The sequence below is a fragment of the Coenobita brevimanus genome, chromosome 26, assembly GCF_032717465.1.
Source record: "Coenobita brevimanus isolate Jiangsu-jjx chromosome 26, ASM3271746v2, whole genome shotgun sequence".
NCBI lineage: Eukaryota > Metazoa > Arthropoda > Malacostraca > Decapoda > Coenobitidae > Coenobita > Coenobita brevimanus.
In genome coordinates this window covers 754,011-772,866 of record NC_136979.1, presented here as the reverse complement: position 1 = coordinate 772,866, position 18,856 = coordinate 754,011, and the positions used below count along the sequence as shown (strand labels likewise).

Below are 18,856 nucleotides of genomic sequence, written 5' to 3'. Positions count from 1 at the left end.
AAAGACCACTACAAAGAGGATAAACACGTGAAACATAAGCAGAATCTTTTAATGCTTGTCTCAGGTGGCTTAGTTCCCTGAGGAGGCGGTAAATACTCGGAGAAAGTTGAATGTACTGAGCAGATTTTCGTCGCAGTAATGTTCCACTAACATGCAGGAAAACAGAAGATATGTTAGTATTTTTTATGCCAGAAAACTTGCATCTAATTACATTTAAAACTGATCGGTGTCTGGCATTCAGTGATCGTTCTTTGCAGGAATCCAATCACTTTTGAGAGGTCTCTATCATTCTCAGATAGGTCCTCAATCTGCCATGCTGTGAATAGCTTCCGCGTTTGTCATTCCATTGCAAATCCACGAAATCAGATCATGCCTTCTTACCAACCTGTTGCCTTCAGTCAGTTGTGATACCTGTCGTTATGTTTTCTTACGGCGTTGCTTTGCTGCTGTGCATCTGGACGTGTGCTAACGTAATGACTGTATCGGGATGCGAATAAGTCTCCAGTTACTTCGCGCCTTGCCCGTCGTGTCCCAAGCCAAGTGCAGACAGACATATATTTAGGGTAGAACTGTACCTGTATTAAATCACCTATCTACATTGGTTTAGTCACATACTTCCACATAGAGAGTAATTAAAGACAAATAATTCCTTATCTTCCATCCTTCCACCCACGTACCAGAAATGTTCATGTTCCAAAGAAACACTCTTCTGCCCTGCACTTGCTACTGTAAACACTGAGAATAGTAAATTACTGTAATAATTTGGGAGTTTTTACAGGCCCGTCAGAAGATTTATGCCGCTTCTATTCATTGCCAACAAAGCCCTTTCATATATTACTGGAGTGACGTAGCGTTATTAATGAGTCTTGGTCAATACAGTAAGCTATTTAAAGGATATCTTTACTGAGTGGTAAATATTTGTATATTCTCTTACTTGAAAATATTTTTTTATTAGTGTATGTATATATGTAAGTAGAGTAAGTATTTTTCTGTAATAGCGTTCAAATAATTATTGATACTAAGTTATTATTAGTGCGTAAGTTCTTGCCTAATCTAAAGACTATCATATGTCATACTGTATATCCGTTGCACATATCAGATATCTGTAACACCTCTAAGACCTCCGTCCTCACGTCTTGTCACAGAGGAACGTGTGGCTACCTTACGTTCTAGTTATAGGTACTGTATCAAATTGGCCAGGGATTATATGACTCACCTCTTCTCCTTTAGGTCTCTCCACGCCTCACGTGTATCTCAGCCGTCTCATTTACTCTCCTGTTGTTTGACTTGGAGCTGTACAGTATGCAGAATTAAAAATAACCATTGCCATGTTTGCCAATGGTCAGCCACTCCTGAATCATACATTAGACTTATCACCCTAACTTTAACTGAAAAAGGCCACATTCTTGCTGCCATGTCTCCTCCTTCCATCAGCATCCCTTTATTATTCTTTTCATCTCTTTAGTATTGTAATGTCTCTCTGTACTGTGATACCCTCTTACTGTACCATAAACATTGAATCAGTGTAATGAACTCTGCCGCCATAAGCACAGAGTTTGATAAGGTGAAAAATGCAATACTAGGAGTACATGATTTAAGATTTATTGCACGACATTTGATGCAAATTAGCAACAAGTTACATGTACTGTACAATATATTTACATGAGAGGTAATGATAGATATGCATTTTTATGTTAAAAAACAAATACAAAAATATCATATGCAACTCTAATGATGATGAGAAGTGCTTAACCTCTTCAGCCAGAGGATTTATATATATATATATATATATATAGACCTTACTATCCCCAGACGATTATATTCAGCGTAAGGTATACTTTTCGAAATGAGGATGTTACATATAGACTTCATTAACCCATTTATCACCAGAGGGTTTCCTATGCTGCGAGAAATCGTCTGGAAATAGCAAGAATAAACCACAAAAATAAGTCACGGAGCTGAAGCGGTTAAGTAAGGTTATAGAGGAGGGTAATATGGTGATAAGAGAGTGTGGAGGCGGCCATGAGGAAGGCGGTGAGTAGCAGTGTGGGTGAGGGCGTGAAGGCGGCGGTGTGGCCACTCTGCTGGACTGCCGCCTGTTGTTGCTCGCCTGGGGGACAAGGTATAAGTAACACACAAGCCTCACCAGCATAACCAGTGTAGATGGGATTCGGCATGGAGAGTGCAGAATCCCATCGATAATCTAGTCAGAGTATCCATATTTTTTACATAGGGGTTAGGCAAAAGTTTAGCAAAAAAATAAAAATGTTGACCTCTCATTCTAAAATTTTGCATGTAGGTAGTAGAGCTTAAGAATACCATATCATTGTCACATGAAAGGGTGTTAAGTTATTCAAGCTTACAATTGATTAAAAAAGAAAACTATAGCGCAGGAGTGTTCCGATATTGTCCGAAATGACCAAAACAGCTCTGGATGTTACAAGAAGATTAATATTTTATCATCTAAATGCTTCGTGATAACAATACTGGCTATCAAATGTCACTAGCATATAGCACTGTGCATCATGATGAAGGCAAGTTTAGAAACGTGGAGTGGAGTCATCAGGAGTTTTGTAATACCCATCGTTTGTGGTATCGGATTGTTTCAAGCTAGATATCCACCGATACTATTTTTTTTTTTCCCCACTTTGAGAGCAGCGCCAAATCCCACGTGCAGCTTTAAGGGCGGACAGCTTTACCTCTTAAGACACGGAACTGACAAGTAAAATATTGGTTACACATATCCCTAGGAATTATAATAAGCATAAAATTGACCACGAGAAGGAAGACAGTGTTATATGCCAAGATGTATTGATCTTGGAATGGAAATCCATAAAATCTAATTTGATATTAGGCCATACAAATTCCAGTCTCCTTCTTTAGAACATCGAACTCTACGCATTACAGTCTGTTTGTAGATTATGTATGTCTAGTTCTCACACACCAGTTCATCATGTATTAAATTATTCAGCCTGAGCGTGAATTATACAAGTTAGTATGGGAACATTAGTGATATTAGACTCAGGTGAGGTAGGATAAACCATGCCTGATATTGTGAGAAAGGATTACCGAGAGGATGCCTACAGAAGAACAGGGTGGGTTTCGGAATGGGATGGGGAGTGTGATTCATGTATCTGATTTTTATATTGAGGAAAATGGCTGCAGCTTTGTCTGACAATCTCTTCACTGGCCTGACCGCCTCCTTTTCTACATGACCACTTTCTCTCCTACCTTGGCTACCTCCTTGTCCACCTGACCACCTCCTTGCCCACTTGGTCACCTCCTTGCCCACCTGGTCATCTCCTTGCCCACCTGGCCACCTCTTTGCCCACATGGCCTTCTCCTTGCCCACCTGGCCAATTCCCATCTGCCTTGCCACTCCCCTGCCTAGATTAGACCTGACCTGAGGTGGAATTCTCGAACATATTTGCAATAAATTCCCCATTGTAACTAAGATGTTTATTCCAGGAAGAACAAGATATATGGGGAGATTCTGCGCTCTCCTTTCCCAATACTTCCTGGAAAAAAATAGATGACAGTTACGACAGGGAATTTCTTGTTAGTGTGCGTGTGAATCTGAAGCTTGAGTACAGTGCACCCACCTGCCTGTACGTGCACGGTGGCTGCTGCTGTGCCCCCTGTGTCTGGACGGCAGGTGTAGCGGCCGGAGTCACTGGGCGTCACACCAGATAACAGTAGTCGACTCACCGTCCGCCTGCCCGTCTTCTCAGTCTGGCTAACAACACAACCCACTGTTACTTCACCACATTCACTAGTCTCGCCGCACATTCACTGATCTCACCTCACATTCACTTACGGTACATTCATTGATTCGCCACACATTCATTTTGGTCTTATATTACACCCTCGCTCATGATACAATAGACTTTTACAGAACATATCCACTTATCCTTCTTACCTCAACATCAGACGTGAAACTGCACTATATTGGTAATGTTCATATTCTCTAGTTTTACCAGGTGCGGCAGGTGTGGCAGTGGATTAAGGAAATGCATTATATTTATGGAATAATCAGACTGTTACATTAATATTTGAATTATATTATAACGTGACCCCCTCAACAACATGTAGAGTGACTGGTGACATTTGTGTCCTCTGCTGCAGAAGGCTCCTACAATTTTGGGCTGAAATAACAATGTTTGGGATGCAGAATGACTTACGCAGTCAGCTAGAGGTAAATGATCATCGGTTTGTGGAGAATACTTTGTTGTGCCAGTTGCGGGAGAAATAATGTCACTGTATTAGCCTCTGCAATGCCGTGATGCCTGTTTTTGTTTTGCCTTTGCATCTGATAATCGATTTTAGTCAGATTAGGAGAGCCCAAGCAGCAGCGAAAAGGGTATCAGAGACTATATAACCCTGGCAGGTCGAGAAGTCTCTCCAGTGCTGAAATAAATGGTCTGAAGATACAAGAATATGATGAAAATAACTCCCCAGGATTCAAGGAGTTGACGTCTTGCTTTATCGAGAAGCAGAATACGGCCTTTGCTTGTGAATAGCGCCTTGCTTGTACAGCCAGAGACGGGGATGCGTTGCCTGTCTCGGCGCTGTGTGTCTGGGGCTCTACTGTGTGCTTATATATCTTACCAGGTGAATTATAGATCACAGCTATCGACCAGTGCCCAGTCAGGATTGGTGGGCCAGGCAACTGGGCACACATTTTTCATTTGGGCAGCTGTCAATCAGGTGTCACGGTATGTCATTGCAGAGGCTGGGAACAAAGTCTCTCCCTTTTTACGTATTAAATTTTTCATATCCTATTTGCCCGTGAAGGAGGCGACTAGAATATGTAGTTCAGCATATTACACACACACACACACACACACACACACACACACACACACACACAGACTACATTTACCGTACTACTGATGATATTATCCTTTTCGATTAAGAGACGAGAAACAGATATGTAAACATACGAGTAAAGAAACATTGAAAGACATTAGTTCCAGCACAAACGTACAGCAGTGAAACGTAAACAATGACTGATGGACGTAAATCAAGACTGAGAACTGTTGAACCCAGTTATTTCAGAAGTTCCTGTGGAGTAACATGGAGGGATAGAAGGACAAATGAAATAATTTGTGAAAAGTGTGGTGTAGAGGCTGATGTTGTGAGAAAAGGAGAGAAACACTGTAAGGTGGTTTGGTAAAATGAAGTGAATGAAGAGGGAGAATTATTTACCAGAAGAGTATAAATGAGTGATGTGAATGGGAGGAAATAGAAAAGGAAACACAGAACAGGAATGAGAGATGCAGTGTGGGGGTATGTAAGGAAAAGTGCTGTGTCGTGGGGAGAGGGGTCCATAGTGAATATGAACAGAAACGCCCGAGGTTACCCCATCACAGGATTCGGTGTCAGGGAACAGATAGCCGTACCAAACAGATAGATAGATAGATAGCTGGTCAGGTAGGTAGGTAGATAGACATACAGATAGACTGAAGAGAATAGGAGAAGCGTATTAATGAGGCAATAGAGAGACAGGTAAAACAGAAAGGTAATGATTATATGAACCACTAAAATGAATTACCATAACCCCTTGCGGGATTACGGCGTCTTGTTGTAGGTAGATAGATAGATAAATAAGTAGATAGACTATAATCGAACCCACCCTGAGCGCAATACCCCCGCGTGGATTATCGTAGTGGAGCCTGGTAGCGCCCTTGTACCATGCTACGTGTTGGGGTCCCGGCTGGTGCCTGTGTTCCACCCGACACGTCATGGCCAACACGCTGCCCTGCTGGATGTGCACCTCACTCGCTCCTTCGATGTACACCGACGTACCTGCGGGAAGTGTAGATTCGTGGCTTGAGGTCGCTGTGCCTTGTAAGAGTAATTTAGTTGTAGTTACACCTCCAGGGTCATCCGGATGTGAACCAAGTGGACTGCAGGAAACTAATGCTGCAGACACCATCCTGAGAGAGAGAGAGAGAGAGAGAGAGAGGGAGAGGGAGAGGGTGGGGGGTTGAGGGAAGTTAAGGGAAGTTTGTGCATCCAGACAAGTCCTTTGTTTGGGTGCATCGGCGCCACCCCGAGGTGTCCCTATCCAGCGACACACACACTGTCGTAAATTGTTCCAGTCCAGTTACGTTTTTCACTGTACCAGCATGTGATTTTATTAAAGGATGAAAGGATGTATTGCATGTTACTGGATTTGCCTTAATCATTAAGAAAGCGTGATAAATATAAATGTATTGGAATTCCTACGGCTGTATGTTTTGGTGTGGCCTTACTATTGCATTACACGCACACGGTATGCCTGACCATAGCATAACTCATAAAAAGAAAGTCGGAGTAGTTAAGTAATGCCGACTTTCGTAAAACATACTACTAATAGTTTATGGCAGTACTTAACCAGGTAGATAGTTCAGTGTGCCTTATGGTGATTGAAATTAAAATTTAAGGTGATAAACACATTGAAAAAAAATTGTCGCACTTAGTTATTCATTTGGTTAGCATGAGGCAATTATTAGGTTTGACAAGGGAAACTCTAGGAAGGTGAACCGTAGTCTTAACTTACCGTTTTGTGGCAACTCCAGTTCATGCTTGTAAAATGGATCGTCCAAACTTTTATCTGAAAATGAAAGTACAGTATTGTGTCCATTAGAACAAAATATACATTCATAAATACTGTGAATTAGAAATGCTGCATATAATCATTTCACTGCATGGTTATTTGATTATGTTAAGTTAGCATCCAACGCTACAGAGTGCATCTAGCAGTGATGCAGAGAGGCCACGCTCTGTCTTCCTACCTGCTTCAGAAATTGTCGTCATAAATTAGGGCTTCTCTTCGTGATTGAATTCTTAACCCCCTCAGTACAGTAACGTTTTTTTTTTCTCTCTCTCTCTTTCGCTCTACTAATTTTAGACGCTTTTATTCGCCTTAGGAGAGAACTTTCGACCAGTAAGTGTTAGATATAGCCGTCATTAACCCTTCATACGACAGGCGGTTCCCAGCTAGCAAGACTGAAGGAGAAAATGATATCAACGGATTGAATGGGTTAAGTAGTCGGCCGTTTCTCTCAAGGGCCACTTTCGATTATACTGCCGCACCATCCGTCTCTATCACTGTTTTATGCTGCATTATATTTGCATTGGCCCTAATGTTGCTGACTTTACGATCTTAAGTTGAATTAAAATGCAGACTCAGAAAATTATGGCGTCCTTTGCACACAGCGGTACCTTAACGTCGTGTAGATTAGTGAGCGATTTTTCGGTGGTTGTTGTTATAAATGATTCCTTGGCTTTTATTTATTTATTTATTTATTTATTTGTGTATATTGCTTTTTTCAGTAGGGTAATTACTGATGTACTAGATGGCTTTCGGCTAAATGAAGTCAAAATTTGCGAATCACTGTGTCTCGTAAACCAAACTTCAGTTGCTGTCCTATTTCCCCTCGCATTATGTCATTTCCATACTTCGTCTTACCCATGTATTTTGCCTAAGAATGCAGTTTTCATGTCTCATCCGTGTTGCAAATCAGTAGTACCTTTTTTTTTTTTTAGTTTTGTAATGCAAGGCTACTTCAATCACTATTCTCAGTCCTTCATGTGCACTACTGTTTATAAGAAACTGTCTTTGTTAGTCTGCCCTTTTTTTGCCTATGATTTGCGATCTTTAAATGGAATATGTTCAGGCAGCATGAAATTAACTGAACTTAATTCTTACTTTCCTTTGATCAACTGAGAGAAAAAGTCCGCTAGTCTCTCATACTTTCTTTCTGAATAGTAAAAAATGCTTCACTTGTCTTTTTACATCATTCTGCACCTTTAACTTTGGTCGTTGCTGATGTGCCAAAAACTGAGCTCTCCCATCACGTAAAGATAAGAGACCTGGATTTAGTGCTGACTCATCCTCCCGCCACAACACTACCTGCATCCAAGTCTGCGGCCTCACTCACCAGCCTCACTCATGCACTGCCTCACAAAGGAGAGGCAGCGTGGTATAAAATGTCCCTTCCTGTGGTCGTATCCACATCAGACAAAAACATTATTAGGAACGTCAGTTGGCGACAAGGTTACCATCGAAATAGAAAGTCAAGTTCACACCAACGAAACATTGATAAGGACATTGTTGTAAACCGTCTTGACATGTTGGCGACAGTGCTTCCTACACAGCTGATGTCGGTACCAGCAAAGGTATTTTAGAAACATTGTTATGTACACTTTTCACCCTGGCAACCTTTTGGCAACTGTAACTCACACCGGTGATGACTACCAGTGCTGCCCATAGTACACGTACGACTGTTTGGAAGACGTACATGTCCTTTTCATGGTAATCCAAGCATACGTTCACACCCGGGATAATGATGCATCACCTCATTAAATACAGTGCACCCTCATACCTAACTTTTCTCTAAGAGTTTCACGAGCCTTGTACAGCTAAGGGACCTCTCTGACACAGACACATGATAAAATTGTGCCACATACAGTATGTATCGAAGTATAATAGCCAAAGAGAACAAGAAAATGTAGTGAAGTTGGCTGCATAACCTGGATTGGTCACAGTTTACCTCGTACACAATTCTGACATGTGGAAATAGAAAGGAGAACATGAACAAGGAACGTACGTCGCACAGAAACACTAGTCCGAGCATTTATCCCTAAAACAAAGCAACTAATTCTTTTTGACTGCAAGCTTGTGGTAGGCTGAAGCTGATAATTTAAGCTCGCGGTCACTGGCCAGCAGGAGAGGTTTACTTAACAACATGGCAGGAGAAAAACTAGGAGGCGTGAGTGGGCTGATTTAAGAGGATTTGGTCAGACCACTCGCCTCGAATTCCGCAAAGTGCTGGTTGGAATGCGAAACCTACACATTTAATCATGTATTTCTGTGTGTGTGTGTGTGTGTGTGTGTGTGTGTGTGTGTGTGTGTGTGTGTGTGTGTGTGTGTGTGTGTGTGTGTGTGTGTGTGTGTGTGTGTGTGTGTGTGTGTGTGCGTGTGTGTGTGCTTCAGTAAATTACAAAAACCGTTTGAGCTTAAGGCGAAATATATCCAGGGTGCGTTCACTTGTTTATGCTCTTTTATTTTGTCACATATACCTTAGTATGAATAATATTTTCCAGTGTATAACAGAACAGCTTAGTAGTCAGGATCACTTGCATAACAATACAGAACAGATATTTAACCCACCTTGCACGACGAGAAGGATAGGTTTTGTTATCTTGGGGTCAGAGTTAACTTGACACTCGTACCAGCCTCCGTCCCCTGGCTGAGTGAACTTGATGTGCAGCGTCCATTCCTCTGAGTCAGCGGGATGCAGTACCTGGCCAAGAATTCATGAAGGACTCTAAGCAGTTTTTACTGGGTAGTCTAACACTCGGCTAAATTTTCCTTGGTATGGAGGGGCAAACTATCAGTCCATGTAGATACAGAGGAAATGGTTAAAAAATATTGAAGTTCGCTGCTATTTAGAAGTTAACTGAAGCCATTAAGTTAGATGCATAATGACTTCACATTAGCCAGACGTCTGTTAAACAATGGTTATGCGTCATTTAGCTATTCTCTTTTCACCTTATTTTCGTTCTCATTTTTGTCCTTTTGCAGCTTGGTTCATGTACCAGAGTTCCAGGAAAAGACAGTGTTAAGTTACACTTTTCATAGCTCTTCCGTGGGACTAACATCATCTTCTGATGTTAATCTGTTGTTGCAGCTTAGCATTCAAGATAGAGAGATGGCAGTTTTAAGCCAGGTTAAAGTGAAAAGAGTGTAGATACAAAATGACCTAAAAAAACACACTGCTTTAAAATTCTTTACAGCGTACTGTACCATATACTGTTACACAGACTTGTGACTTCAGCTGTACAAATATCTATAATATTGAACTATTTTTAAAGATAATTATTAAGTTGTAATATCTGAAACAAATCGCAAAGGAAGAGAGATAACATGGAAAATAAATTATTCTTTTTTTACTCTAACTTGGCCCGCAGTTCTCATCTCTGCATCTTGAAATCATGACTTGTAGCAACAGATTATCATTAGAATATGGTGGTAGTCACGAAGAAGTGCAGTGACAAGGATGTAGAGCCGCAACATTGTCCTTTTTACCACTGAGCTACGTGAAATAAGCTACACAAGGACGACGAAAATCTAGACCAAGTTGCAATGAAAGAACTATCGCGAGAAAAATGTGATACCAAGCCTCCTATGCCACCCAGAAAATTTTGTCTGCAGTATGGACAAGAAAAGGAGAGTGTCTGGTTTTCCCAAGTCTCCCGTTACGCCTGCAAAAAAAAAAAGTCTTAGTTACGAGAGGAAAATTATCTTAGGTTATAACTTTTTTTCTGCAGGAGGATCAAGGAGAGAAGAATGCAGAATTATCCGTGTCTCTAGGTCTTCCTGTACAAAATATATCTAAGTTACGAGAGAAATCGATCGTAAATATGAAAATCCCACTCCAGGCCCTGACTCACCCTGTATCGGTCGTCTGGAGAGTAGGTAAGGAGACCGGCTGAGATGATGTGCAGGTTGCGACGTCTCAGCCACGTTACCTGGGGGAGATGAACAACACCTGAAGTAATTAATGAGAATCCTAGCCAGGTTAGGGAATAAATAGGTCTCCAACACAGTTACGTTAATACATTTTCTTCGCATTTTACTTCACCTGTGGGATGGAGAACACCTGGAGAAGTATTAATGAAGGCTCCTAACGTTAATTACAGGTATCCATAATAGCCAACAAGTATCAGAGATTATTATTATTATTACTATTATTATTATTATTATTATTTTATTATTATTATTATTATTATTATTATTATTATTATTTTATTATTATTATGTGTCTGGCAATAAATAGATAGATAGTAGATTATTATTATTATTATTATTATTATTATTATTTGCATTGTCACTGCTATATAACTGTGATTATATTATGAAGTAACTGGTAGCTTAACGAGTGAAAAATAGAGGTATATTTATTTAAACAGTTTTATTCACTACGTATGTTTGGTAGAGTTAATAAATACTGCTTCTTTCCGGCATCTGGATAAATTACTTCTCTGTGACACATAATATGGCACCACGAAGAGCATAAGGGAAATTACGCTACGAACCATTGTGTGAAGTGGTATAGCAGGCTTCTCTCTCTCTCTCTCTCTCTCTCTCTCTCTCTCTCTCTCTCTCTCTCTCAAACACACACACACACACACACACACACACACACACACACACACACACACACACACACACACACACACACACACACACACACACACACACACACACTGTACATCTTACTTCCCTCCCCTTTCTCATTCCAAGCCATCACATTCCTTCACTCTCTCTTGTCCACTCACTATTAACGTGTCATATATCCTCCAACTACTTCATTTCCACTAACTTATAACATATATTCTCTCACCTCCCTCTCAAATAATTCTTTGCTTCATCTTATTGCATTTCTCTAATAACGCAATCTTCTCCATATAGCCCGTCAGTCTATCAGTGTGTGTGTGTGTTTGTGTGTGTGTGTGTGTGTGGAAAGTATCTCGTAGGTTTAGGAAGCTTTCTGTATTTCTTATATATTCTACATAGTACTGTATATATACATCATGTTACGTAAACCATTTTAATCGGCATACTCTGTTTATCTTATTATAACAGAAAAAACAGAAAACCATTTACTGCGTTGGGTGTGGCGCCTGGTGGTTTAGAGGACTGCGGTGCTCCACACGAACTATGTAAGAGTTTATGTCCAAAGCATGGTTAGTGTTTATTGTTCATATAATGCCACTCAAGGGCCAGTGAGGCAGGTCACCCACACCTTAAATATCGAGACTGAATAGCCCGTCCCCAGTCCTCTACGGTCCTGGCTTGGATGGGTGGATGGATGAGTGAAAACATTAACTTATCAGATAAAGAGATATAATAAGCGGCAAGAAGAAAAGCCAAAGTCTTGAGAGAGAAATATGGAGTGAAACAAGTCTGACAGGTCACTGCGGCAGTTCATTTTTTAAATAGAAATGTGGCACTGGGAGAGGTTAAAATGAGAAGTTAGGGGAAACCATTTTTCTGCAGCAGGAAGACAGTGATTATTGTTTGAAAGAGACGTGGAGACGGACTTTGGCTCTTTATTTATGAGTATGGAAATGGAGAATATGAAAGTTGTCAGAAGCTATTACAATGTCCAAAGAATCCAGCATGAAGGATGATCTCACTAAATGAAAACAAAAATAAACATTGTGTAGGGAGTGCGCACCATAATAAGCAGAGCAGTAAAGTATATGAAGAGTGAGGAGTTATGTGGCACTGTATTACTGATCGTAAATAATTTTACTAGAGCTTACTGAGGCAGTTACAATGGCATGTGGAGAAATAGATGGGTGTGTGGAGGACTGTACTATGGAGACGATAGCTATTCCTAAATGGTATAATGTTTGGCTGCAGTAAGAGTAAAGCATAAAGACGGCATGCTACAAGAAAGGTGAGTGGATGCGGATTTTACGATGGTGTAGCTTTATGGTACGAAGGGAGAGCGACATACTAACCACTTTAACATGACAGTATACCATTTCGTCTAGCTGTCACCAGACCATTACGCGTAGCTTTAGAGAAATTTTTCTTACTGCATAGGTTAGATATGACTTTTTTTTTTACAGGGCTATCATCGACTAAATAAAGCTTTCTGGTTACAGCAAGAATAAAATAAAAATGTCATCTTTATCCTCAAGGGGTTTAATGCGAGAAGATCTTTGTACATTTTTGTTCCTGCTGCCAGACGATTATATTCAGCTCACGAGACGCGTTCCGAACTGGAGGAGATGAGTTAAAGTTTTCATTATCCGTTTTTCTAATAGAAAACCTCCCTAAATTAAATAATATTGTCTGGTATTAACTAAAGGAAGGTAGACAAGTCCCCATGGTGATAAAGAGGTTGTCAGTGAATGGTTGAAAGGCTAGAGTAGTAAATGTAGAAGGAGAGGAAAGAGCAATGTGGAAGAATACGAGAAACGAATGTGGTGTGTCGTGGGTGGAAGGGTCATTATTGACTTGGGAAAGAAATTGCTCCAGGATCTTTGTGGAGCCCACCTCACAAAAGGCACGCGGTCAGGTACATCTTATACATTTTACATTTTTTCAGTTCATTCGTTGTACTGACGGATAATTGTGTAGAGATCAGGATCCATCCAGTTTTGCTACGTTAATAAAATGAGTGTGTGCTTTAATGTTTCCATTTTTCACTTTTTTAACTGATGTTCGTTTTGCCTTTCCCAGGATTTTAATAAGCTTAACATTAGGGTACAGTGATTTATTGCACGTATATTTATTTCATTTCTTTATATATATATCTGCATTTGACTTGAATCTGAGATTTAGAAAACCGTGTCCAAGATCTAGTAATCGATCTACGGCACACCAAGAGAGCGCTCGTTACTGCATCCCTCACGTGCCACCAGATATTTGGACATTAATCCCCACCTCCTCGGTTCTGAATTGCTTGGCACACCACATTGAAATTTAATGATATAATGGTGATGGAGTGTTCTGACGTGTCGGTCAGGCCGTATGGATGAGCATCAAACATGGTGGGAAAAGCAGCGAACATGATGAGAGAAGCAGCCAACATGATGATAATGGATTCAGAATTCGCGGCTTTTTCACAGCAACACCTAAAATCGAACCATTGACTACGTTTTACACAATATGTTACTCTACAGCTCTCACCACCATCACCTCCCTCAAAAAGAATATTCAGGCAGGTTTAAATGAATGCTATCGACTACAGTGACAGGAGATGTTAAGATTAGGATGGGACTATTTTTATTTGTCTTGGAAATATTAACAAAGTCTCTCACACACGAGTGAAGTATAGAGTCCCGCGAGCTACCTCCAGTCTCGCTCTCGCTCTCTCTATCTCTCTTCCACCCTCTCGCCCATGTTGCTAGCCTCCTTCTCCCTACTACCTGTCGATTCTAAGGCTAACCTCCCTCTGAGCTCTGCTTCCTAAATTCCTATTTTAGCAGGGTTCGTGTCACGTGGAATATTCTGATGTGAAGCTTCTAGAAGCCTGTGTGTGAGTATGTGTGTATGTGTGTGTATGGTCACGAGGCACTGCTCGTGTGCCTATCAAGCATTCCTTGAGTTAGAGTGTGTAAGCATGTTTACCATTGCCCGATTCTCGCTGACACACTACCTATCTCATCCCCTGACTTGCTGCTTCTATCTGTCTGTCTATCTATCTATCCATCATGCTATCTATTATGATTTGTAATTATAATATGGAGTCCTGACACAATTAGTGCTCATTCCTAGTTTTTCCTCGGAACACGACACGACCCGTCAAACAAACATTCTGTCATTATTCAATTCAGATACAAATAAGCTGAGGTAAAAGTTTAAAGATCTTATGGTCAGCCCTGGAATCGAACCTCCATACCCCTGACTCTGAGAACCAAGACTTGAGTAATAGCCCGATGGATTACTGGCAACGGCGATTACAAGGAGAGACTTGGGTACTGCCATATCGATACTTTCTCCATTTATCACACTTTAAATTGAAAGTTACTTATTCTAGAAAAATACCGCATTAATTTACGTGTATTATAGTCAGTTTCAACACGATTATGTTTCATTCTAGTCTTGCTACCCCTATATCTTTTAACACAACTGAGGACAGACCTCTCGTAGCATACTGCGAGACTGCTAGGATATATATCTGGAGAGAAAAGATTTGTTTTTAACCATTAAAAAAGAAGGGGTGGGGGTAATGCAGCTACACAGATTATCAACATAGTCTGCAACTATAAAACTGTTAACATTTTTCACCAGCGAACAAAATGGTCCTGTGTTGGCCATAATAAAAGATTCGAACGTCAGAGTGTAAAATGAATTTCTTTAGTTTCATAATTAATGAATTTCCTGTTGTTGGCATAACTATTGGTAGCTGGAAGAAATATTGACCTATATCCGTTTCTTGCAAATCAGGGAATCCATTGAATGAAGTAATAAGTACGCCTCATTTCTAATAATAATACTCTTATCCATGTCAAGATCCATAACGAATATCGATGTCAACATCTTTCTCCAAAACCCGTCAAACAAAATGGGTTTAGAGCTTACGAGTATGTGCAGCAAACTTACATTTTCCCATCATGCCGTTGGATACAGTTATTCTCATCACGTTTCCCCAGCATTCTTTTCACCATAAAATTTTTATACTCGGCAATAAACTCGATTCATGGCGGAATCTCAGACTTCGTTTCGACGGTTGGAAAGTTTTTCTTAGATAAATAAAATTCAGTTTTTTTTTTTTTTTTATTAAAAGTTATATATCGATTTTTCTTGTGTTTGCTGGTATACTGCAGCTCAATCTCGCAAATTTTAATGTTAATATTATATAAATTTAAAGTATGTAATATAAAAAGTAAAAGTGTATGACTGAAGCATGAATCCATGTCTCCTCATCCCATAAGAGTGAAGACTAAGATTTTCTTCAACTCCTAATAGATGCAATTTTACTAAGTGTTACACACACACACACACACACACACACACACACACACACACACACACACACACACACACACACACACACTGAGTACTCACGGATCTGTCGCCTAGGTTAGCCACTCTGCAGGGTAGGAAGGCGTGTGCTCCCTCACTCACAGTCACAGTCATGTTCACAGGGGCGTCCAGGAAGTGAGGGCCGGCCATCCATGTGCACCAAGCTGAAGAGGGCAAAGAAATATGGCTTGAAAATTGCTCGAGAAAAAGCCTGCAACACTATACTCCGTTCACATTAATTTGGCTTAAGTGTACCATGTCTCTCGTCAGTGGTGGGCAGTAACGTAAGATTAAACAGATGAACGGACTCTCTCTCTCTCTCTCTCTCTCTCTCTCTCTCTCTCTCTCTCTGTTGAATAAAATCGTGTACTTCTGAATTACAAATACCAAGGTTAATCCCATCAGGAGTGAATTAAAAACAAAGGACGTACCCTATGGAAACTTCCAGTGCTATTCATCGTCGCATCATGCATTAAATCCAGAGCAGATCAGAGATGCAAATGTAATTATGTAAATCCAACTCGTGTTTAATTTTGGACGGGCCCGACTCATTATCTGTTTGGCTGTGAGGGGGGGGGAGGTCGTTTCCAAAACTGGGGATGTATTTGATAAATCTGAAAACATAATGAGAAAATTTTGATAAGGTAGCAAGGTAAGTAGAGAACTTAGCAAGGTAAAGGAAGAAGATATCAAGAAAAACAAAAGATAGCAAGAAAAGTTTGAGAATATAACAAGGAAAATTTGGAAGTTAGCAAAAGAAATAACGATATCAAGAAATAAACAATAGATAGCAAGATAATTTTGAGAAGATAACAAGGAATATTGAGAAGTTAGCAAGAAAAATGAAGAAGACATAAAGAAACAACACTAGATGGCAAGAAAAGTCTGAGAAGATAGCAAGGAAATAGAAAACTTAGCTGGAAAAAGGAAGAAGACATCTAGAAGAAACAGTAGAGAGGAGAGAATTTTTAGAAGATAAGAAGGAAAATAGAGATGTTAGCAAGAAAATTAAAGATATCAAGGAGAAAAATGTAAATGGCAAGATGCAAGGAAATAGAAAACTTAGTAGGAAAATGGAAGAAGGCATCAAGAAAAAACAATAGACAGGAAATAAAGCCATTAAGGGGCCGTGGTGCACCAGGGGGTAAGATGGAGGGATTTCTTCGTGGGATTTATGGTAGGGTGGCAGAGAAAAAAATGGGGCTCATCGGTCTAAGTTATCACCTTCTATGGCACAAAAAAAGTGTATTTCCGTATTATGGGTAGAAGGATAACTTATATAATGTTCTGTGTTATAGTTTTTCTTATTGAATTTATTTACTTCGCTTCGTGATTGGAGGATTTCATTTATAAGAAATTTTTAGGCCGGTGGCATGAATAATGTGCAGTTGAACACACTAGGATTTTTGAATTTTATTTTTTATGGTGTGTGTGTGTGTGTGTGTGTGTGTGTGTGTGTGTGTGTGTGTGTGTAGCCTCGGATTATAGAAAGTACTTTTTTTTCAGTCAGTAGTGTGTGTGTGTGTGTGTGTGTGTGTGTGTGTGTGTGTGTGTGTGTGTGTGTGTGTGTCCTGTCAAGACCATAAAAGCACCGTAATGTAAGTCTTTGCCATTCAGGAGCAGCGGGACGTCAGAGTGTAAAAGGCAGTACCAGGAAACGACATCACCCACCCCGACTCCTTCCTCACACTGGCCTTACACTTTCTCACACTTCCAGGCACCCTCCATACATCACCGAGTTCCTAAGGCGTCAATGGTCGGCTGTCCTACTGCAACCTGAGTATGGTGGAACGTTGTCTACCAGGAGTCGAGAAGGTAAGATATCTTGTTTACTTTTGCTTATGTGCTGGATGTAATTGAAATATAAACAGTGCATTAGTATAGTGAAGCTGAATTATGTCGTGTGTATTGTAGTTACATTTTTCAGGTTTATGCAAATTCTAAACTGTTGTTGATAAACTAAACTGTTCTGCAGTAATTTAAATCTTATTGTATTTTAGCTTAACCCCAAGGTAGGTATTCTTTATGTGTGGCAGTTACTACGCATTTAGTAACTAATCTCAAAAGCAGGTAATCAAGAAACAATTGTGGGAGCTTATGGAGGAAATTTACCACCAGTAATACTAATAATTCGGTAATGGTAAAAGCAGCCGGAAGCCACTTTGACGGGCGGCTGTCAGACCGTAAATTCAGGTAGGCTATATTTTAGTATCGGTAATAAGACTTAATAGTTCTCTGATTAGAAATCAGGCCGATTTCGAATTAACATAACCAATCATGCGAGATTCTTAACCCGCTCCTGGATTTAATCAAAGGCGATCGGTAAACTTATGTCATTTGAAGTAATCATGATAAAGAAGAATTGCAGATGAAATTTCGTTCTTTATTTTACTATGGAATAAGGGCGTATCTGTGAAGAAACTCCAATCAAAGTAGAGATACTAATCTGGAACACAACTGTAAAGTGTAAGGCAGTGAGATTGCAGTATCGACTAATTTTTATAATAGTTTCCGACTAGAATTTAATGTCTGCCGGGAAATTGTCCTGTCCCCAACAGAATGTCCTGTACAACAAAGAAATACCGCAACTTGTTCCACGTAAAAGCATAAAACACCAGCTATTTAGATACCTTATGCATACCCAACTCTGAAGAAAAGTAATAACAAATAATAACATAAAAAAGAAGAGTAGAACAAGGTAGTATTTTGGAAGTACAGTGGAAAATGAATATACTTTGAATTATCCTGCATTGATCAAGAATGAACAGTAATTAAGTAACAAGAAAATATTATCTGAAATTATCAGATATAAGAACCAAATTAAAGTGGATATGTGGATAATGTAGTTAATTCAAATGAACGTAATCTTAAAACAATACTTGCCCCAACCTAAATGTTCAGGTTTACCAGCTTTCCAATCGAAATGAAGATAGCTTTCACCTGAGTTTTCCTTCTGCCATGCATGACTACCCAAAACACACACACACACACACACACACACACACACACACACACACACACACACACACACACACACACACACACACACACACACACACACACACACACACACTATAATACAGTTCAAAAACTCTGCGAAACACGGACAACAGAAAAATGTGAGCAAGGTAAACACAAGAAATGCATCAAAGTGGTGTGTCACAAATTCGATGTTGTTCCACCTTCCTTTTACTTTACCTAAATTTATTCTTTCCGGAATACACAACGCCTCTCTGCCTTGCTTTATTTCTCTCTCTTGATTTAAAAAGAAGAAGAACAAGAATAAGAACAAGAACAAGGAGACAAAAGAAGAATAAT

At 39.9% G+C, this 18,856-nt stretch overlaps 1 protein-coding gene across 1 annotated transcript in view; it reads right to left on the bottom strand.

Annotated features, from left to right (window-relative positions):
* Positions 1–1,675: 1,675 nt before the first annotated feature.
* Positions 1,676–18,856, bottom strand: part of LOC145394121 (obscurin-like) — a 54,029-nt gene continuing 36,848 nt past the window's right edge. The window contains exons 4-10 of the mRNA XM_080268101.1: positions 15,581–15,702; positions 10,444–10,521; positions 9,161–9,293; positions 6,545–6,598; positions 5,636–5,808; positions 3,603–3,732; positions 1,676–2,110 (exon numbers count right to left, since the gene is read on the bottom strand). Coding sequence (XP_080124227.1) covers positions 1,968–2,110; positions 3,603–3,732; positions 5,636–5,808; positions 6,545–6,598; positions 9,161–9,293; positions 10,444–10,521; positions 15,581–15,702 — 833 coding nt within the window. The 3' untranslated portion in view covers positions 1,676–1,967. The remainder of the gene's footprint in view (positions 2,111–3,602; positions 3,733–5,635; positions 5,809–6,544; positions 6,599–9,160; positions 9,294–10,443; positions 10,522–15,580; positions 15,703–18,856) is intronic.